Source organism: Cavia porcellus, unplaced genomic scaffold (assembly GCF_034190915.1).
Source record: "Cavia porcellus strain 051 isolate PalLab524CR breed Dunkin Hartley unplaced genomic scaffold, mCavPor4.1 scaffold_11, whole genome shotgun sequence".
In the NCBI taxonomy this organism is placed as follows: domain Eukaryota; kingdom Metazoa; phylum Chordata; class Mammalia; order Rodentia; family Caviidae; genus Cavia; species Cavia porcellus.
Window position 1 is genome coordinate 49835858 of NW_026947494.1, and position 23935 is coordinate 49859792.

The 23935-nt window shown below is 34.9% G+C and overlaps 1 protein-coding gene across 2 annotated transcripts in view; it reads left to right on the forward strand.

Moving 5' to 3' along the window:
* Zswim6 (zinc finger SWIM-type containing 6) overlaps window positions 1–23935 on the forward strand; it is a 180957-nt gene that overhangs the window by 91556 nt on the left and 65466 nt on the right. Inside the window, exon 1 of one of the 2 annotated variants that reach the window (XM_063258221.1) lies at window positions 1–5645. This exon is cut by the window's left edge and continues 23089 nt beyond it. The exons of the other annotated variant lie outside the window; for it this stretch is intronic. Coding sequence (XP_063114291.1) covers window positions 5603–5645 — 43 coding nt within the window. The 5' untranslated portion in view covers window positions 1–5602. The remainder of the gene's footprint in view (window positions 5646–23935) is intronic. 2 annotated transcript variants of the gene reach the window in all.

Sequence of the window (23935 nt, forward strand, 5' to 3'; positions counted from 1 at the left end):
GGTTAGGTTTGATTTTTAGGAAAGAGCATTTAAAAGTTTGATAGTTCTAATTAGGAAAGACTTTTTGGTTAGAAGAAAGTTTGCATTATGGCATTTAGCTATTGTGTATAAGAAATTAACACTAGACCTGAAGAAGCAGCTTAGCCTCTTAGCCACAAAAATAGAATTGGTTCATAGACTTAGTTTTTTGATTCTTGGAATTAATACTCTACCACTGTGCTACAGTCTCATCCCTGTAGACTTAGTTTTTATGGAAAGGGCTAGGAAGGAATTTGAAAACAAAAGAAAAATGTTTGTCAAATTCAAGTTCTTATAAGTTTCTTACAATGCTTTAAATTTAGCACAGTTACAAAATACAAATTAAGTTTTATAATTTAGGAAGTGCTATTTGATAGAAATGATACATGCTCTTAAGTATTTTTAACCTGCATTTATTAAATGCTATATTCCCATGGCGCATTTCAATTTCTAGGAACCCAGTATTCACATGCAAGGATCTCATGAAAAGGCTCTTGTATTGGAAATCAGAAAATACCTATGTTCTGGACAAAGGCCAGCTACTAGCTGTCAGACCTTGGGCAAACCATTTGACATCTATGGATCTTCTGTCACTTACTTGATAAATGATTGGAAGCATAAAGATGTTTCAAATACAACGTAAAATCTTACTTTTGTCTTTAGAAATTGATATTAAAGCCAGTAATAGAATTTATTTTAAGTATATATTCAAAATACTGTATTTATTTTTCCTTTCAAGAGTTTTCATTTAACCAAATGGATTTATTTAAAGTTTTTGACCACAGCTGCTGCAGAAATGTGTGCACAGCTACTGTTTTGGTAAACACAGACAAGTAGCCAGATGGTAGTAATACTTTTAAAAGTTAGGCTGTTAGGGCTGGGAACCATCCAAATGGAATTTTCAATGTTTTGCCTAGGTACCCTGGATTTAGTACACACTAAATGAGTTTGAGTGTGTTTTATTACTGCAGTGGCTACAAAGAACAAATAGAGAATTATGTAGAATACAAATAATGCTTATTAAGCTTGCAGTTGATTCCTTCTGATAGATATTCCAAATTGCTGTCAGACTATATTTACTTACTCATAAACAGATGTGCTTTTGCTTTAAATCAGAATAACTATTCCAAACCTAGTTATGCATATTTTAAACAACTGTTAAGGATTACATTTTAAAATCATTGTTGATTAAATAGGAAGCTGATTTATTATATTTTCTAAGGTTGTTTGTGGTGGTTTTAAATGACAAAGAACTTAGTTTTGCTTTTTATTTTTGAAATATGATTAAAGTGAAGCATTGCCTATTAAAAATTACATCTGCTGTGTAGTCTAGAATGGATATTAGGAACTAGGGATGTAGCTCAGGGGGAGAGTACTTGCATAGCATGTACAAAGCTCTAGGTTCAAGCCCTGGAAATTAAAAAAGCTGCTATTGAATATGAGCAATTTATTATATTTATAAAAGTTAGGCTAATAATTGGCACCAAATGAAGAGTTGGTACAGTGTAGGCATCACCTGTGCTTTAACTAAATAGTAAGTAGTAGTTATCATAAGTGTTAAATTTACAGATTGATAATGTTGAAGAATATTTTCTCCAGTTTAGTTTTTTCTCTTGATTGTATTGTATAGTTAAGTAAGAACTTCGGTAGTTACATACCACGCTATTCATTAAGCACATAAACCTTGCTGTGTTCTGCAGACCCTGATATGAGACTAAGCTAGCTTACTCATAGAATTCTTATTTATGTTTCGCTTCTCTGGTGTAGTTATAAAGTTTGTACTTAAGTGGGTTTGTATGGTAGTTCCTACCAGCTCATTCTCAGTCATGCTCACAGGTTTTTACAACAAACAATTATTGAATCATTACTAAAGATTAGGCATTGTGCTAGGATGGATGACCCTCATCTTCTGGGGCCTCCTTTTACTGGAAAGCTAAGTGTTGAGTGTATGAAAAATTCAAACTTGCAGTTGTGATAAAGTGCTAGAAAGTAGGGGAACCTGAATGGATTCTTGCTCCTCAGAAATAGAGCTAATTCTGTTCATGAATACATTAACAGTGTAACCGATCTCCTATAATAGTCGTGCTGATTTGATTACATCAGCCGGCATCCTCCTCTGTTGCTTATATCATTTCACATAGATTTTGTCTGTTCACCTAGAATCCATCATACCTTGCCTTGCCTGTCCTCGAAGGTGAGGGAAGGTGAAGGCTAAATGAGTCTTAAGTACTTGCCTGAAGGCGCACACAGTCTGGATTACCTTAGCTGTTTTAAAGTCAGGTGAAAACCAGGCAGAAGGACCCTATCACTCAGAGGAGGATAAGTATAGGAACTAGGGTTGCTTCAGCACCATAGGATTGCCTGTGTACTTTAAAGTATAATGTGGAATTGATGCTACTGAACATGGCACTTGTGGAATTGTTTCCTTGGTGTACTGGACCCTGAACTTCTGCATCTGGGGGGGGGCAGGAACGAAACCAAATGAGTGTTTTTAAAGTGTGTTACTGAAGTTTTAGGCTTTGTGCTTTGTGTTTTGGCCTTTTTGAGTAAAAGCCAAATGGTAACAGTGCTAATCATTCTTTGTGGGCACCTGAGCTGGTTACTGATCTATCTATGAATAGCATACTAATAAACCTATGTCTAGCATTAGGCTGCATAAAAGTAAAATCCATCTGTAATCTCCTAGAACTAAAGAGGGGAGTATTTACTAACAAATGTGGACAATTTTTAAAGCCAGATAACCCAATGTATTTACCTGAACAACTTATTAATTATAGTGGTACTAACTGTAGTAGACCAATTTAGATTATTGTACCACTGTGGCACTTTAAGGCTTTTTTTTTTTTTTTTTTTTTTGCACTTTAAATCCTATTAACACAAGCATTACATTTTTATTGAAATCTAGTACTGTTTAGGATTCTAAATTTAATACTGCCTTTTTGGGGGGTAGATGTTGGTGGCAGAGAGAGATGATTTCTTACTATGTTGGTCATGCTGGCCTCAAACTCATGGATTCAAGCAGTCTTTCTGCCCCAACCTCTCCCAGTTGTTGGGACTGAAGACACATAAATGTCCTCAGCCAGGGTGATTGTTACTTATTGAACATTTTGTTTCGTTATTAGTGTGAAGTATTATTAGTATTACTGATACCAGAGGACAGTACTACTCAAATTCGCCTTACTGTATCCCCTCCCCGCATTCAGTTGCTCAGTTAGTGGTGAGCATTGCTGCAATTCATACAGAAAATTTACACTTTCAATGTGGAATGTATTGTTGATAAAGATAGACATGTTAGAAATATGACTTTTAAAAAGTGTACAGATTTTCCAGAACAATTTTAGTGTTCTCGACTTAGCAGCAGCAGTCAAAAATTTAACGAGTCTTTTGCATTTATTCCTTGTCTCATAGCAACCTAATGTAAAACTATATTCAAAAATAATGAGTGTAGAATAAAAAATAAATTGCATTAATAATTGCAGGCCAGACACCATGTTTGTTTGTTTTTTATGATTTTTGATGTTTAATATTTTGTACTGTATACATTTATGCTCTGTTATAGCCAACAACAGAAAAGAGACCAAAAAAGTGTGCAAGTTTTTCAAAGGAAATAATTTAGAATACTGCTGCTTGAATATGTAGTATGAGAACAAACAATGAATAGCATATAATTCTGTACCTTATACAGAGACATTAAATATACATATTAGTAAAGTAGCAGATGCTTTGGTACCGAAATTGACATGTAAAATAGCACTCTTTCTCTGCAGGGCTTGGCTCTAACCAGCATTCCTTCACATGTAATGAATAGCTAATTTCAACCTATGGTCCATAGGAGACTGATAGGGAACTGGGAGGAGGCTAAGCATTCCAACTCCCAAGAACAGCAGGATGTGTAGAGATGTGCTTTTTAATGGAGAAACATTTTAGAGCTCTTGGGAATAAATTCATAAAGACGGTTGCACATGTGTTTTTGCTTTTAAATTAAGTAATTATTAATATAGTTAGAGAACCAGGAGTCTGGCAGCCTTATTGCAATAGGGAAAAGCAGAATTTGGCATTGAACTGAGCTCAGCAGACACTTTTGAGAGAATACATACTAAAACTGTCCTGCATTCCAATAGAGCAGTTTATTAGAAACAGGCATTTGAGAATGTATTTAACTAGTTGAAATGTGGGATTGACTTTCAAAACGTGGTGTTTACTTGTATATAGGGAAAGGTAAGTGACTTACATTCTGCCTCATCAAGATTCATTTGCAGATTGAGATTTTCCTTTGCTCATAACTCATTCATCTATCAACTAGTCCATATTTGCTGAGCATTTGCTGTGTTGTTCTTGGAACCCCAAAATAAATAAAATCAATCTCCACTCTCAAGCAGTTTGGAGTCTGGTGCACCTACAAATGCTACAAGTGAAAGATTTTATGAGGCTAAAGTGTTTAGGCTAGCTTTTATATTCTGAAATGTAAAATACTTCAGAAAGGTAGATAAAACATGTCCTCAATTGAACAGATAGTTACGAATTATATTCTGTGTGTTCTTGGTGCTATTCCTTTATTCAACATTATGTTATTAATCTATTGTTTATAGTATACCATCTCTGTATAAGCATTTATTTTATACCTCTACTATACTTTTGTTTATTCATCATACTGTTGGTGGATATTTGGGTTGTTACCAGTTTTGTACTACCATTAATAGGACATTAAGAGCATTTTTAATTACTTATTTTAGGATATGTGTGCATATACTAGGAATGACATATATTTACTCTTTATGACACAACAATGAGACCAAGCTGTTTTTCCTATATGGTAGTCTTAATTTAAGAAGATCCATATCAGTGATGTTTAAAAAGTTGTATTTTCTTGGAGTTGGGTTTTTTTTTCATAGTGATATAATATAGTTAATTGTAGCTAACATAAAGTTCAGGTGTCCTTTCTACTTAACATGAATTGCTAGGAGTATGCTTGAAATGCAAATCATGACTTAGCATTTTATTCTGCTAATTTCAATAATTGCTGACAAATCAGGAAATACGAGAATATGAAAAAGATCCTTGGGGCAGGAAACGATGCAACAGATTTTAATGTTAGGAAGAGATAATAAAAAAATCCCAATGTATAATAAGGACATAAAAGGCTTAGCAGTTTTAAAAGGTGGAGCTCACATTTTAAAGTGTAATTCTATTTTAATCTCTCTGCTAATCGAAGAAAAAAGATGACTGATTTGGTAGGGTAATCTTGTTTGAAAAATTGACAACACTTTGGCATGAGGCCCAGATCTCTTTTCAGATTTTTTGCAAAATAGAAAAATGACATTCACGTAAGTGCTATTCATTGTGGTAAGAAAGGGATATTGTTGAATCTGAGTGAAGTACTAACTTTATATAGTTGGAGAATAGATAATAAAATAGGAAGCAGTGAACATTTTCAAATGATCAACCCTTTCTCCCTTCCCAAATAGGAGAAAGACTGTTCTGATTATCAGAATAATTAATTAGCAGAGCATTAGAGATTTGAAGACATTCAGTTTACGTTTTTTGGTCTCCACAAATGTAAGAAGTATGAAGATTTTTTTAAAATATGGTTCCTGGGATTGAACTCAAGACCTCATGCTTCCAAGCAGGTACTTTTGCTGTTGAGCTAAATTGTCAGCATAAAGAATTCTTTTAAAAATGCTTTTTAAATGCTTTACACACACATCTAAGAACTGAATTTATACGGTGATTGATGTTTGCTTTTGCCATCCAAAAATATAACTCAGAATGAATGTTTGGAGTATTTTGGTCTAAAGCTATGTTGGGCGAGTGAATGAGAAATTTTCTATTCTGTGCAGTTCAATTCACTGAACATTTAATGCGTGCCAACCATGTGCCTGGTCCTGGTAGGTACTGGGGACACAAAGATGAATAAAACAGCTTACTGTCCACTGAAACAGACAGGCATGTAAACAGTTCACCATAGTGTTATGTGACAAGAACAGTCTGCAAAAAGTACTGTGGTGCACAGAAGAGAAAAACTGTGTGTGCGCGCGCGTGTGTATAAAGGGTGATAAGGTTCGAGGTAATAGTGACTTTTTGTTGTGTTGAGGAGTGAATTTGATATTGGTTGTACAAGTAACTACAACTTCCAGAGGACAGGCATTTTTGGCAGTGGAAACTGTATGAACTAATGATTTTATGTTTATTAGGGACAATCTATGTGACATCATGTCATATATAAAAGTTAAAAACTTTATGGCAATTTAGTGGCTCCAAGTTTGAAATTTTTGGTCTTCGTTCCTGTTGTTAATCACTAAAATTCACATACAACAATTTTTGTTTGAGTCAGAGTTTAGTAATTAGGCAGACTAAAATTGTACTTCTCTCGGATATAAAGGTAGCATTATGGTCAGACTTCTGTCAGTGCATCTTTCAAAGCTAAATGAAAAAACATTGAACCAAGTAATATTTGGGATGAATCTTATTGCCATGTGGAAGTTAAAAATAAGCGTAGGAATAAAGAGAAAGGATAAGACCATAGTTGGTGTATTAGGGTTTTAGTAGAGAAAACAGATATAACATGGGATGCACAAATGTATAAGAAATGACAAGGTTGGCTTACAATGGTCAGCCACAGAGTCGGATGAGAAAGCATGCATGCTGGCTAATGGGTCTGTGGCAGGAGGCCGAAGGATCTATGATGGGAGGCTGAAGAGTCTATGCCAGAAAGCTGAAAAGTCTATACTGGAAGGAGACGATGTCCCAGTGGAAAGTCGAAGGCTGGAGCTTTTCCAAAGAATGGAATGCATTTGTCCTTTCCCCTTCCCTTTTATACCTCCAGGTGACGAGCCACCCTAGGGTGGGTTAAGTTTTTAAATGTCTCAGGTTGACACAATCAATTTACCACTACAGTTGGGAGTAGAAATCCACTGAGACTAGAGATTCTTAAATGCCAGTCAGGGAGGTGCACACCTGTATTTCCAGGACTCAGGAGGCTGAGGCAGGAAAATCACCACCAGTTTGAGGCCAATTTGGGCTTTCTGACGAAGGAGTTCAGGGCCAGCCTGAACTATGTAGGTAGACTATACAGGATATTTTGAGTTATCTGTTTGGAATGCCATCTGCAAGAGGAAGAGGCTGAAAAACCTCCCACATTAGTCCTTATAAGCAGAACATCTTTTTTTTTTTTTTTTTTTTTTTTTTTTTTTCTCTTTTAAAGCCTTTGGCCATCTCGTAGTCCTAATAATAATGATGACTCCTGGTAAGTGTTTTGTGTAGTGATGGCTTCATCCTGATAATACAGCAGAACCGTAATTTAGGAAAAATAGCACATATATCAATAGGGTGTGGCCATTTGTTATTTGAGTTCTTTTTGAGACAAGAGTTTAGTTGTGTAGGCCTGAAGTTCACTGGGTAGCCAGGCTGCCCTTGAACTTGCAGTGCTCCTCCTGCCTCTACTTCTCAAGTGCAGGAATTACAGGTGTATGCCACCATCATGGTTGTATGGCCATTTTAAAAAAAATAGTCATGTTAGCTCCTTTTAAGTCTCTCAGTTTATTCTATAAGGAAACTAGATGTTTTTGTGTTAGAATTCAAGGTCTATTTTTCACTTATACAAGTACACACTGACTTTTACTTCCATGTTTAACATTACTGAAAGTGTCTTAAGAAAGCATTTTGAAATTAGAATTATTCAGCTTTTTTATCTTTTAAAAATTATTTTGAATTTTAGTTTTAATATTTCATTTCATTTGATTTTATCATAGCTTAGTTTTGAATAAGATCATACATACATACTATCTTACAGTTTTCTAATAAAAATATGCCAGTCTACATCTCAAAAGGTAGTACTTTGGTTTTACTGGGGTTGTGTCGTAATGGCTGTAGTAGTCACATACTTAGCATAGCTGAGATGAGTACAATATATTATAATGTAGGTTTTCCAAAGCTTTGTGGAGGATCCACTCTGTTCCTTTAATGCTTCTCTCTTCGCTGGTAAGTGTAGCTACCTTAGGATAGGGACAGGGTGATGCAAGTAAGAGGACAGCCATGGGTGAAATTCCTGTCTTGACTGATTCTTAGGTATAATCAGGTAGTAACCAAAAAGTGAAGGTTAACCAGAAGTATCAGTGATTAGTCACTGTACTGCCAGTTAACCAGAAAGGCACACGGAGAAGGGGTGTAGCATGCTGTGAACTGGCTCTGCTGAAGCTATAATTCAGTAAAATAAAGCAACAGCTTCTACTTCAGAAATACTGCCTTCTCCTAACTGACTTTAGACATTCCGAGTAGCAGTCTAGGGAGCCTTTTGAACCCTCGGGCACTATTACACTGGTCCCCTTTTCTTCCCACCTTAGATTATCTTTCTTACTTTTTCCCACTGACACTTTGGTAGTGGCAGAATAGGTTGAAGGAATGCTGATTTGTTCAAATTTCTTTTGCCTCACAGGTGAAATGGGCGCTGGTGAGGGCAGTAAAAATGAACGTCTGTGAGTGGTTTGACAAAGACCCTTCAGCTTTTCCATGCTACTGAGAAGGGAAGAGTAGGAATCAAGTGGGAATGCATTCCAGAGATTCATGTACTGTTGCTTTAAAATCGTTTCTCATTCGTATGATTTGTAAAAACAAAACAAAATAAAACAAAAAAACCTGGTATAAATAGGGCAGCTAAAAATCAACATTGCCCTGAGTTGCCACCTTGCATCATCTTCCCTAACATGGATTAAGAAAGCCCTGTGATAGAACTGGCCACTGTTGGGAATTTTATCACATCCTGGTCATCATCTTGTGTTGTAATTTGCTGCACTGTAAATGCTTGATCTGCATAATCAGTTGAGTATTGTTATTAAATATTTACGGACTACCAAGTAGATATGTAGTATACAAAGCAAATACTTCACTTACCCTTCTGTGAACCAAGCAAAATGATTTATGAGGGTAAAGCTTGGGGCCGGGATAAACATGCTCTCTGGGGAGAATTAAATGAATACAAGCAGGAGGCAACATTTACCATGGGTCATTTTGGGAACTCTTGAGTAGGCCTGTGTATTTCTTAGGGCTATCTGTAAATTTACTTCATTCAGTTGAGGTTTATTTATTTAAGGATAATGTGGTTCCAAGAAGTCTGTTTCCAGGGTCTGTAGTTTAAAGCTCCTGTTACTTTAAAAGTATGTCCTGACTCTTGAAGACTGTCTGGCTAGTGTGGTTGTTGTTGCCATTGTGATCAGTAAAGACTGATTTATGAATGATTTAGTCTGCTTACAGCTGCACAGAAGAAGTAGTTCATATTTTGGCTCCTATTAGCTGGGGTAACTTGAGCTTTCTTAGACTTTTCAAAAAGCCTGAGTAGGTAACTTGCATAGTGATGCAGGAATGTTTTAGTTAGATTGAGAAAGTCAGGGTACAAATATCGGAGTAATTTCGTTTGACAGAATAACTAGATTATTTATATTTTTCTTTTAGATTTAAATTATGTTTAAATTGTGATCTTTTATAATACATTATTCAAAAGTTTGCTCTTTATATTTCAAGAGACTTAGAGAAAATACTGAAATCTTCAATAAATTGTTTTTTATTTTGTTTTGATTTTTCCAGTGACCTTGAGCCTTCAGTTTTACAGTTTTGTAAAAGCAAAATTTTATAATACTATGCAGATTGCCCCATAAAGGGAAATATGACTTTGAGCTTTACCTTGGTTATTTTGTGCCTTCCAAGTATTTTTTTTCCCTTTGGAATCAGAACTCGACTGGAATTTTCTTTATTTTTATGTGGTATGAAATAGTTCTCACTGAGCAAAGATACAGTAAACCTAGAATAAGTTAACTTACGTTTTAAAAAATTGTTTAATGTAAATTGAAGTCCTCAATTTATAAAGCATATTTTCGGTATTTTATACTTCCGTCTTATCATTATAATGAATCTTGGCCAGTCCCCTCTTTTGAGAATTCCATATTTAGAGGTATGGATTTAGAGTAAGCCCAAGACTACTTCGTAATTAGGGAACTTTGTTGGTTTTATTATTGCTCAAGGAGACGGTTAAAAAGCTAAAGCAATCACTCTTACTTTGATTTTTATACTGTATTTTATACCCATATATAATAACTAACCTTTAGTTATTCTAAAAATCTTAAAGTTTGAGGGCTTATTATGAATAACTAGTTGCTTTCAGAAAATAAGGTACAGGTAATGCTTGATGCTATGGACACATTTTTCTTAAAGTGTTAACTTTGTTCTGACTGTAAAAGAGGCAAGGGTTTTCAATTATGTGAGGCAGCATGAGAGGCTTTCTTTTGGTTGCCTTTGCCAGTATACAGACTTCTTTCTTTTGTGGGAAGAAAATAATTTATTCCAGGATGACAGAAGAAATACAGTAAAGGTTCTTTCCTTTTATATGGGAGGAGGCAAGTTTTTGAACATGACTTTGAACTTCATTAGTTAAGCTTGCTCTTATAGTGTAGATTCTGAGGGAAAGTCATACTTTCTGCAGTGTTTTATAGGAATGGCTATTTTCTAGACCCAAAGTGAATTTACTCTTTAAAGTTTGAAATTATTAGAGATGAGCATTTTTAGCATGTAATGAATTATGTTTATTGGTCATTAGTGATAAACACACAAATATTTGAAATATATACATGAATTAGGAAACAATACAGCAAACACCTGTGCATCCACTAGTTATTTTACAAATATAAAATTATCAGTAACTTTGGAGCTGCTTTTTATTTATTTATTTTTGTGCCTAGAATGCACTTTCCAGGCCGGCTCATACACCACTGAGCTATATCCTGGCTGGAGCTTCTTAATGGTTAATGTCATCATTGGAGGAGCCAAGTGCAGGAGCACATGGCCATACAGAAGACTGATTCAGTGGTTGTGTTTGCTTAGAACAACTGGACCCATCAGAACTTACCAACATTATCTTTGGAGAGTGGTGTTTTCTCTGTGACCCAATGACTGTCTCACTAAACCCTACCTCAGACCTTTTATCTCTCACATGGCTTCAAAGGAATCAAGCATCCAATACGTGAACCCTTAGGGGGCAAACTATATCTGAGCCATAGCATGAATGTTTGTAGTCCATTTCTACCCACAGGTGTATGATATCCTACTTTATGGTTATGTTCTAGTTATTATGCTGCTGATGGGTATTTGGGTTGCTAGCCTTTTATAACAAAGCAGTGATGACAGTTATTTTGTATGTGTCCTGTGCACATATCTGTGTGTTTCTTTACAATTCTTCTTTTTCTTTTGGCATGAAAAATCCTTTTAATCTTTAAGTTAAAATATTAGGAATTTAGCTTAAGTGGTGCAAAGGATCTTCGTGGCTTAGATATTTGTGTTTGCTACCATTAAGTAACTATATCAGAGTTTTTTTGTTACTTGTTTATTGTTTGAGATAAGTTCTCACTACGTGAAGTTTAGGCTGTCTTTGAACTCATTATGTAGCCTACGTTGACCTTGAACTCAGTAATCTTCCTGAAGGAGCCTCCCCAGTGCTGGGATTGCAGGCATGTATCACCACACTTGACAGGTTGTCTTTTTTATAAAGCTTTATTTTGAAATAATTTCACATTTATAAAAAAGTTGCAAAGATAGTAGAATTCTCATAACCTTTACCTAGCCTCCCCTGATGTTAATGCTTAATAACCGAGATATTTTTATCAAAATGTATGAAATTAACAACAGGTACTTTTAACCAAACTGCAGACTCTTCAGATTCTTCAGTGTTTCTAAAACATTTCCTCTTCTTTGAAGATTTGATTCATTTAGTTGTCATTTCTTTAGTGTCTTCTAGCATATGACAATTTATCAGTCTTCCCTTGTCTTTGATGACCTTGACACTTTTTTCAAAGAATATTGATTAGGTGTTTTTAGACTGTGCCTCAATTTCAGTTATGTAGTACTTTTCTGATGATTTAGGCATGAATACCCCAGAAATGATGTTTGTGTATTTCTTATTACATCTTATTAGAGGTATAGGATAACAACATGACTTCTTCATTGTTAGGTTAACTTGCTTAATTGGTATCTGCTGAATTTCTCCAATTCAAAGGTACTACATGTTTTACTTTAGTTGGTGTCTTTTTAAAATTTTTACTGACAAAATTGTACATATTTATCATCTACAGTGTTATGTTCTGATGTACATTGTGGAATAACTAAGCCTACTTAATCCTCATGTATTTCCTAACATTGTTTTCATTTTTGTGGGAAGAATGTTGTATATAACTCTCAACATTGTCAAGAATATCAGTGATTTATTTTATTTATTTTTTCATTAGAGTCACTGTGGTCTAGTCCACACACAAGGGAAAGAGAATTAAACTCTACATGTAGGAGCAAGGAGTATTTGTAGATACATCCTAAAAACACTATAGTTATTAATACATATTTGTAGAGGACATGCAGTTACTATCTGGACCTCTACTTTTTTTTATTTTTTATTTCGAGACACTTTTGCTGAGTTCCCCAGTCTGGGCTCAAACTTGTGACCCTCTTGCCTTAGTCTCTAAGAGTACTAAGAGTACTGACATTTGCAGGCATGTACCACCATACCCTGCTCACTGGAGGCCTTTCGAGGTTAAGATAGTTCCCTAAAATATTTACAAGTGCTTGCTTGCAAAACAGCACTTTCAGATTCCTGGGGCTTATGTTGTATTTCCTTTGTGCCAGCACTAGAATCTGCCATTTGTCCAAGGAGCCTTGGTTTCTTGTATTGAAGAATGGTACTTAGAAAAACTTTAGAAAAATGGTATTTAGGAAGATTTGATTGTTGTCTTATTTTTTAAAGCAGCATTTATTATGGGAAAAATAATTCTAGCCTTACTAAATTTATCTTTTTTTCTGAGAGAAAAATGATTTTCATATGTTGGCAGGTAAAGAAATTACTTTGTTTGGTTAATAAAGACAGTAGCAATTAAGACAGACGCCTTACCACTTCATCACATATGCTGAATAATTTATATTTTGGAAAGTTTAAAAGTTAATTTTTTTCCTCTACTTTTTATATGGGATACAGTTGATAGCACAGATACAAGGACAAAGGAGAAAAGCCTTTGAAACTGCTCAGCTAACTTAATCAGTACCCTGCACTGAAGCCTAAAACTTAAGTCATAGGAAAAAAACCTTAGGAGAAAACCTTAGACTTATACTCAAACTACATTTATTCTTTATTTTATAAGCTCCCAAAAACCATGAGATTCCAAACTTGTAGAAAACTTAAATGAGCACTGTAGAAGATGCAGGAGGGTTGCAGCTGTAAAGCAAAGTGTCAGCAATGAGGGAGGCGCCCTTGACTTCTGCAAGGAAGGAGAGGGAGGTTGCAGAGCTGGCCTTGGCCTACAGAGCTCTGTAAGGATCCAGTAGCCCACTGGGGCAGGTTTCATGGACCTGCTGAGAGGACACAGGTGTAGTAAGTTTTGTAATACACCTGAGTCATCAAGCAAGTGTTCAATTAGATTTTTTAAAATATTGTTAAGAAAGTTAATGAGCTGTTGATATATTTTCATAACACTTCCATCAGTGTGGTAAAATGAAAATGTTAGTTTCAAGAGTAATCTTTTCCTGAGTTACTGAGGCTGAATCTTTGGCTCTTCAGGATTGTTGAGAGATTTAAAAAAAAAAAAAAATAGAGTATGGTGTAGTAAGGTCATGATCATGAAAATCAGATTCTCATTTAGTCTGATTATGCATTTTAGGTTTCCCTTGAATCATCAACCTTTGATTTCTGGTTTTCTTAAAAATTTTATCATTAGTATGGCTGCTGCTGTTACATGAGAATGCAGTTTTACAGAAAGATGTTATGTGTTACAGTTTTTATATAGTCATTTAGGAAAAAACAGTTTGATTCAGGCCAATCCTCCTAGACAGTGAAAGAGGACTGCTTACTTTTTTTAGAAATTATTTTGACTAATATTTCTCCACTTTGAGTAGATTTTTACTTTTGTTTTAAAATAAAATGCTGATTTTGGAAATATAAAAACGTTTTGTGAACTTAGACTTGCTTTCCTAGTATACTTACTTGCATATTGTCCCAAAAGGGGAAGAAAGTCTTGATCGTTGGAGTAACTGCAGATGCCCATAGCTAATTATAAATAATTTAGGTAGGGTTTGGGATTGATTTGGAATATGGCTACAAGAAAAGATTCTTTGAACTTTTTCAGATACATTTCTTCTTGTACACACATGTACATAGAGATGTCTCTGATAGTGGAGTGAAAGATAATAAAAAGAGGCAAGGTACAAAGATGTTTAGTAGAGATTAGAACTGTAGAAAGAATTTGAAAGAACAAATGTTAGAAGAGGGAAGAAAAATGAAACAGAAGAACCATTTAAGAAGATACTACTATAGCTCTTACTGATCTTTGTCTGTACTCCTAACACATTTTATAATCCTGACATTTATAGGTTTCTCAGGTAGGGAATTAGATTTCTGTTGGAGATTAGGCCTCCTTCCAATTTAGGACTACCTTTCTACTTTAGAGAAGAGATGAATTTATTTCCGTCCCAAGTGGCAGGGTTCACACTCTGCCAAAAAAATTATTTAAACTACATATGATGAAGCATTTGTTGAGCTAGTATATTTGATTTATAAATATATGACCATTGTACCTTTTCCTCAAAATTCTAGAACCTGAAATGTTGGCTGTATTTCATGTCTCAGATAGGGTTTTTTTGTTACTGTTTTGTTTTGCTTTTTCTTTTAACTGTAATTTCCCTTTTTGCATATATACATTGTATTTACATTTTATGCAATGTAAAGGGAACTGCTTTCATGAACAAGTCAATTTGAATTGATTAAAGAAATGGCCTATATATCTTATTTTGTTAAGGCGCAATATCTTGTCTGCATTTAATATGTATGTTATTTTAGTTTTATGATGAAATAGGGTAGTAATCAGTCATTAGATCATATATTTTATTTCCAGTTATTCTCCTGTGTTTTCTCTGCTTTAATTTCCATTAAAAACTTGTTATAGGATTTATTCTCATTTCAACTTTTGATGCCCTAATTATCTGGGACTATATTTAAATGTGTTCCCTATTGTCACAAATGGATAATGCATTTTCTTTGAGCTGGGATAAGTATGTTTGCCTGTAAGTATGAGGATATGTGGATAATATCCAACTTGCCTCTAAAGGGCATAAAAATACACATTTTAAATACAGTAAAATTTCTTTTTAAAAAGTGTTCTCAAAAGTTCACAAACCAAATATAATAGCAATTATTATTTTAGGCAAAAGTCTAGGTTTTCATACGTGGTTTGAATATTTGTATACATATTTTGGTTGCTTTTGACTTTATTAGAATCTAAAAATTTTAGAGTTAAAGGTTTGTAGGAAGAGTGACAAGGAAATACTCTTGAATACTTTTTTACAATTTGGGGGGAAACATATGTTTCTTCAGATGCCTCAAGGATGTATAGCCCACCCCTGACCCCTCAATCTCCAGCCATTCCAACAAAGTCCTAATACGAAAATAAAGTCAAAGGCTTGAAGTTAAACAACTAGTAGCAAAATTGGGAGAAACTCCAGGCTCTTCCCCAGGCCAGTTCCTGTCCCTTACACAGCCATTCTTCAGACTCAGATTTTGATTCTGAAACCTAAAACTATGTACATGATTGCCGTTTAAATAGTATTCTTTCACATTTGAGGCCATTTGGGTTTACATTTCTATGTGAACAAATAGATACTACTGAAAAATTAGGCATAGGTATTTTCTGTTATCTATTGTAGTTTTTTTAAATCCTAAAGTTTAGTAAATAGTTTTATTTAACATTTACATTTAACATTTCACAAATAGTTTTATTTAACATTTGATACTGAAAGAAAAATTGTAGGTAGATCTTTTGGGCCAATAGCTGAATTTTTCTGATTTTTTTGGTAACACGTTCTCCCAGGTTAAAATGGAATGCTTGTTTGTTTTACATTATAAATACTTTGCTTTCATAAGAATAAAAACATTGTTACTTAGAGTAGTGTGTGGCATCAGTGCTATTTGTAAGATTCTAAAAATGTCACATTTAGAAAAGAGGGATATTTTCTGCAATAAGAGTTTGAGTCTTAGTAACTGCTCTTCACATGTGCTTACTGGGTAGGGCATGTAGATTATTTGTTTCCATATTTTGTTATCTTGCAGCTTCCTACAGTAGAGCAGTTTGGTACAATTTGGTATAATACCAGTTTTCATTTAACCTATTAATTTGAAAAAGTTACCTTCATCCATTCATTTATTCACTCACACAATAAATACTAACAAGGTAGTATATATGTCATGCTTTCTCTGGTCTAGGTTCTTCTTAGTACCACATTACCAGACCATCTTTCACAGGACCACAAGTCTTTTTTAGTATGTTATGAAATAAATTTTAATGCTATGTTTATTTCATTGACTTTCTTAGGTCCTCTTACAAAGACATATTTATGCCAGAAGAAGATACGTGAGATTTATCACTCAAAGTTTTGAGAATTGGGATATAAAAATCTTATAAACACATTCTTGGCCATTCTGAGTAAAGATTGTAGGGTAAAACTGCAATCCTCAGGGAGCTGAGGAAGGAGGATTGTTCATGGTCATCCTGAGCAACATAGCAAGTTGCAGGTTGATTTGGACTACATGCAAGACCTGAAAAAAAGTACACAGAACTCTGATCAAATATTTCTAATTATGATGCATGTAATGATGTTGTTGTAATTTCTTTGATGTTGGTTTTCAGAAAATTTACCTTTCCATAAATCATTGGTTCTTTCATTATGAATGAATAATATTGATGATGCAGCGTATCCAAACTTTAAAGTACACATGTCTATGTGGGCTGCAACAATCTTGAGGGGCAGTGTCACTTGGCTCATGCTGATTTATGATTTCTAAACCCACTTGAATCTGTCATTCTGTTTAGCAGCCTCGCTGCTCATCCTGAATTGTTTTCACTTCTGATAGCCCTGTTCTGTACCTTTTACTGCCATTCTTCTTTAAAAGATTTGGTACCTAAAGCTCAGTAGGAGTTCTTTTACTCTGTAACTTCTTGAAGCCATTATCATTTTGATGTGCTTTCTGAATCTCCAAAGGGTAGTACTAAATGCAGCATAATTCAAACTTTATGCCTTTGGGAATGCCTCTCCCTCCTTTTACCATTTTTAGAATACAAAAAAGTAGGTATTTTTACTGAAGAGATCTTACTTATTTCTGAATCTGGCCCATCCTTACTCCTCAACTGTCAGTTGTCCAATAATCCAGTAATTTGTTAGAACTGTAATCTTCCCCAGAGACTTGTACATTCCCTGTTACCAAGTAGGAGAGTGTAAACAGGTTGTTGTGTTGTGACCACCTATGTTCATAGTGTGGGGGAAAACAAGGAAAAGAATACATGGTCTTTTTAGATAGTGAAGGCAGACAAGACAATCTATTGGTTTCACTCCATTTTTAATGGCCTTTGAAAGTGTTTCGTATTTTATATTTTATGCATTTTGCATACATTAGTCTTACATGTGTTCATAAGAATCTCATAGAGAGATTTAGGTAAATACTTGCCAATGGCACTTGTATGACCATAGCTACTGCAATGTTTACCCTTTCTCTCCTTTCTACATCGAGGCAAAGTTGTCATTTGAGATGACCACTAGTAGCCAGGGCAAGTCAAATGTCTTGTGCCATATGAGTGAGAGTGTGATGTGTGTGTGTGTGTGTGTGTGTGTGTGTGTAATTCTCTTGTCATTAATGTCAGGCCATTACTGATTCCTGTTTCTATAATTTTAAATAAACCATCTAGTATTTGTTCCTTTATTTAATAACTGAGAAAAGAAAAGGGAACAATAAATAGTAACTTGCTCGTGGCGGTAAAATGAGATAAAGGCTAAAATTAGAATTGAGAACCCAGTCTCTGTCTACTTTGTTGTTCTTTGAGTTGTGTAATCCATCTTTTCTGGACTGTGGCCAAGCTATAACATGGGTCTAAGAAGAGTCTTGCAGTGTCCTGTTGCCAAAGCAGGCTTGGGGGCAGTGTCAGTGTGGGTCAAGCTGCATGAAGGCTCATTATGAGGCTCCCAGAACATGCACTAAAAATTATTTGTATGTTAGAGTCTTCATTTAGAAGCACTTTGAACACTTTTTACTTTCAGTGAAAGCATTTTTACCCTTCTAAGTAATGTGTGTTCATTGTAGAACTTTTAGGAAAAAAAGACACTTTTCCAAAACCAACTACATAAGGCAAATTCAAAAATTACCTGTAGTTATACTGCTTCAAGATATGGGTGTAAATTTCAGTGATTTTAGCTAAATTGTGAACAGATGACCTGTGTCTGCTTTTCTTCTATTGCTTAATTATTTAAGATAAAAATGTACCATTTAATCAAGTTAAGCATACCTGCCTCACTGTTTGTAAACACACACAGAGCAGAGAGGATCTTTTCCTCTGCCAGATTTTCATAGGGAAATAACCATAACTTACATTCAGAGAGTGTTCTTTGAGATTCTTTTAGGAAAGCAGGATCTGTAACTTCATTCTGCTTGTCAGGTCATAAATTGCTGAACTCAGAAAGCTGTGAATGGGCCAGGGGTTTAGCTCAGCTGTGTGAGCTCCTGCCTGGCAAGCGTGAGGTCATGAGTTTGATCCCCAGTACCAAAAAAAAAAAAAAAAAAAAAAAAAAAAAAAAGAGAGAAAGCTGTGATCACTTTTTCTCTACAGCAAGAATTGCAAGTATTACTGTCTTCCAACTTTTATTTAATCTTCCAGTAAGAAACAAGACAGACTTAAGCTGTAAAAGTACTTCTGGCCATCTCACTTCATGGCACTACCACAAGGAAGGCAAACTTCAAGGATAAAGGATAAAGGATAAAGGGGATGTTTTATATTTTATTAGAGACATCTTTAAAGGGAAGGGTGAAGTTTTACTTAAACTCACAGTTAGTTTGAGGAAAAGGTCTTTTACATGCCCTTTTTCTTCTGGTTGAAATCATCACATTTTAAGACTGTGCTCTGTAAAGTGGGAAAATTTAAAAAATGATAGTTCAATTAATTTGAAGGTGTGAGAATAGTAAAAGGTGAATTACTACAACAACAAACCTTTGTCTATTGTTATAACAAAATGCCAGCATGTTCTGGGGCGCTTGGCATTTCCAGGATCATGTGCACTCACTCTGACAGGCCAGTTTTAGTGTACATGTTGAAAATGCCAAGTTCCCAGAGCACACAGCATTTGTATTACAATAATGACAGTAGCAGACATTCCATAAAAGGAATTGTCCTGGTTGCTTACAAACATTATCAGTTCTCATCTCATCCTTACAGCAGCCATGCAAGATAGCTATTATTATCATTTTGCTTTGGTAGATGAAAAAGTTAAGGCTAAGTTATCTGCCTAAGGTCATTTAATTTAGTAGAGGTGTGATGGAGCTTGAAGGAAGGCTTTTAGAAGGTTGTAATTGTCTCAGAAATGCTCACCCTCCTTGTGCTATCCTGAACTCTGTTGTCTCTGACTTTCTCATGCGGGATAGGCTTGGCCTTTGGAAAAAATATGTTCCTAAAATAGTTACAAATTTTTTCCCATTAGTTGGATTGTTTCTAATATATAAAGAATCCTCATTTAAGGGGAATCCTATGTGATGTTGTAAAGCAACCTTTCTGAAAGTAAACACTGATTAATAATTTAGAAATTTAGATATTCTTTTAGATTTTTTAAAACTAGGTTTTTACATGAACTAGGATAGTATAGCTGTAATATTAACAGTTATAATACCAGTTTTTGTTACTATAAAGTACTTTATTTTCAAGCATTCTAAATCTCAACCCTATTTAGTCATAAAGTGGATCTATTAATTTGCCTCCTTTTTAAAATTTTAATCTTTGGGGTGTTGATATGGAAGCATTTTATCGGCGCAGTTTTATCATTTGGATTGTAGAAGCCTGGTGTTCCTTCTGTTCCTTAACAGGGCTACCTAATCCGATGTGCCCCACCACTGCTTCTCCTTGAGGACACCAGTTCTTCTGCATGGGAAAAGAGGAATACTGGGTCTGCTTTTAATACTGATTGTGAGAATGAATTGTGTCAGAGCCTGGGATGACTCAATGCATTACTAGTAGTGATGTATTTGGACTGAAATGGTGGTGCTGCTGCTGAGATTGAAGAGGCAGGCCAGAGCTCTGGAGTGTGGATGGAGGAATTTGGCTAAAGAGATTGCATTCTTCCTTCCCAAGACTGGGCACACTTTTTTCCTTACCTCTTGGTCCTGGTAAATAGAATTAGTCATCATAGTTTCCCTTTTACCACTTCCCCTAAGCAAACAACCAAACATTTCCGAAGGTGGTTGCATGCCACAGCAGAAAAAACAAAAATAATTGCTTAAAGGAATCTTCTGTCCCCTCATCATTTAGAGTCTGAACTCTAGGAAATAAGACAGAGAAAGGTGTGGAGATATGTAAGACTTTTGGAAACAGAGAGTTCTGATGTACTTCATCTGTACTTCAGAAGTTGGGGACCTGGACAAGAGACCAGAGTGAGGAGGAAAGGAAACAGCACTGACAAACATGGAGGCAATATGGGCCTTGCAGATTTGATGAGGGCTGCTTTACTCTTCCCCACTTTTCTGGAGGCTGATTGGCCATTTGCTTGTATCAGGAAAAGGTTGGTATCCAAGAAAGCAGCTTAAATTTAAAAGTTTGAAACAAATAATACACATTTCTAAGCGCTTCACACAAAGTTTTGGAAACACTTAGATTCTACCAGATGTGTTTATCAGAACCCTCTCCTGCTGCCCACCTGATTCAGTAGGCAGTGGTGGTGGTGATTGCAGATAGGATATACTACCCTTACCCACTTCAAGATTTAGGGTGATGCAGAATCATGTGTTCTTGTTGTGTAAATCCAACACTTTCCACTTAAACCAGTGCTATTTCTAGGTGCCCTTTGCAGATAGCCAATTTAGTGAATAAGTATCTCTTCAGAAATAACTTTAAGTAACTATATAATATCACTCATAGCTAATACCACTATTCTGATTGATTGGATCTTTGTATGGGATGGTCTTAAGAATCAACAATAGCTGGAAAGCAAAACGAATAATGAGCAGAATGCTGCTGGGAACTCTTGGTTAGGCCCATCCAGTGCATACTCCATAAATTTTTATGTTGTTTATATGGTGTGTGTGGTTTACAGTCTGGCCTTTGCATTAATTTACCATTGTGTTTCTCAAATATTAATGAAGTATAGGAGTAATTCTGTTGTTCCAAACAGGCATTTTCAAATTGGATTTAAAATAAAAGCTTTTTGTGTTAAAAAATAATTTTTTTGGTAAGATGGAAACTGATTCATTAGTGACTGCTGGCAGAATCTCCTAATGTCTTTCTATGCTGTTTAAGCTTAGTATAAGAAATTAGGACTAGAGAATTTAATTAGCCAGCTCACAGGATGCAGACTGTTTAATTTAGGATTTCCCTTTGAGAAAATTATGTGGTTGAAGAAGGAATATGATATTTTAGATAGGTTGGTTTTGAATTGAGTTCATTGTCTCCATTTTGGGCCCTTATAGTGCTGATCTGGAGATTGCACATGATTTGAATTAAAATATTTTTGATCATTGCAGTGTAGGGTGTTGGATTATGTGTAGTAGTTCTGAAAAGAGGTTTACTATTAGGTTTTTTTAGGGACAGTGATCAAATCACCTATTTTATCATGGACACATAAATAAATATTAGTTGTTATATAATTAGCCAATCCAGTGTGTTCAGTTAAGGAGTGAATACTGTTATGAGAGTGTTAAATGTTAACACCTACATTTTTAGATTTAACTGTAAGAAAATAAAAAAAAAATCTCTTAGAACTATGCCACCCTTTCAGCTATAACATTTCAGTGAGTAGGTTTCTGCCTTTAATTTCCCTGGGGTTCTTTTTATTTAGGAAAAGAGTGAAAGATGTATTTGTGTAAGTACTACACCAGTGCTTCTGTTAAATTCTTCAACAAAGAATATGTTACTTGAGCTCCTTATGTACAGAGCACATATTTTTCTGAAAAGAATGTGCCATTAAAGGAATAGTTTTTAGTATATTTCATATCTGCTAGTTTATTTTAGCTTGAAATTTTCTAATACTTTGAGTTTATAACCATTTTATAGTTGATGTATGCATAAAATGGCCAATCATTAGAAATTCCGTGTTTAAAAACTTGTCTTTCCAACCTGACACCATACATCTTCTACGCAGCTAACATTTAATCTTAGATATAAAAAATCCATCTTCTAAAAAAGCTTACTTTTGAACATCAGTAAGAATTAAATGTTTATTTCCAAGAAATCTTAATCTTTGTAAAATTAATGTAGACGATTGAGGAAGTATTCATGACTGAGAAATTTGCCCCTTCAGTGTTGCTTATTTAACTATTGACTCCTACTCTAAAATCCAGGTGCAAATAAAGTCTCAGCAAGGACAGCTTGGAAAGGATTTGTTACTTCTTCGATATCATTGCGATGTGCAATAATAGCAGTTCTTCAACTTTCGGGTCTCTTATGGAGGAGTCTTTCATGCTTCTGGTTATACGGTTATAGCTGTTGGTACTTACTGTGTTTGAAACTGAGAAAATGTTAAAATGCATAATAAATATTAGTAATAAAACATGTGAACAGACATAATATACTTTTATGAAAAAATAGCTGTAGTCCTCCAAACAAAAATATTTTAGTAAAAAATAGTAATGTTTTGCATTTGTGCAAACCTAATGTCTGCATTAAATAGAAGAGAACTGGATTTTTCTGTCACTGTGTTCAGTCTGTTGCAATGCGTATAACCTCTGGAATATGAAATATAAACTCACAAGAGATGGCTTAAAAGGTCAGTAATGTCTAAATACAATTACAAAAAATTTCAATATCATCAGCTCCTTGAAAGGAATTTGGGAATTTGTGGGATCCCAGGACCATACTTTTTATAAGAATCATCGCATTATGACATTTTTGAAGTATATATGATTACTAAAAGTTTTTAAAAACAATTCTGTGTGATCATATGGGATGTTTTCTACGTGTATGAAATTAACACACATAGAATTTAGGAAAAATGGGGAAAGAGCTGGGTTGAGCAGAGATACAAATGTCTTTCTGAAGTGGTTGTTTGTTTGTTTGTTTGCTGTCAAATGATTTTTCTAGTGTTTCCTTACCTTCAACCAGAGTATCTCTTTTTTTCCAAGGCACTCTGTGAGTGCTACCTCCTCCCACAAGATTCCAGTAGCTTAGAAAGTGTTATGGATGAAAGGAGAGTATCTGTACTTCCCCCCTGTTTTTCTAGCTGGGAAGGGAAGGAAAGGGGAATAAAATTTAATGAGCACTTTTACTGTGTGCCAGGTGCTTTACATATGTTATTCATTTTAATCCCCCAAACATCCCTGTGGCATATTTCTAGCCACTTTCTTGCTCAAATAAGCTCAGAAAGCTCAGAAGCTCAGAAAGGTTAAATAATGTGTCCAGGGCACACAGCATTGATATAACAGAACCTGTCAGTCTCTCTCTTCCCAAGGACCATACAATGCTGAGCTCCTGGTTTGTGCCTTACTTTTCGGTTCTTGCAGATTGAAACCATGGATGGGAACATTTTTTATTGGGCTCTGTGTGACTTTGTAATAATAAAACAATTTGACTGCCCTGTGAGGTTTATTCTTGCAAGATTAACTTTTTCCTAAGTTATATTTTATAAACTCATATAAACATTTTTAAGATGAGGTTTATAATAATTTTATCAGTTTTAGTTCTTTAAAACAAAATAAGATCAAGTTGTGATATGTGTATATACTGGTATCTATGACTACATTATGTATTGCATATATATAGTAATAAAAAAGGAAATCAAAGTTAAATTTTCATGTTTTAACAGCAGAGTACAGGATTGCCCTTTTTTGTGTGCTTAATTCTTATCCTAAAACAATTGGTCAGAAACCTAGAAAGGCAAGATCAAT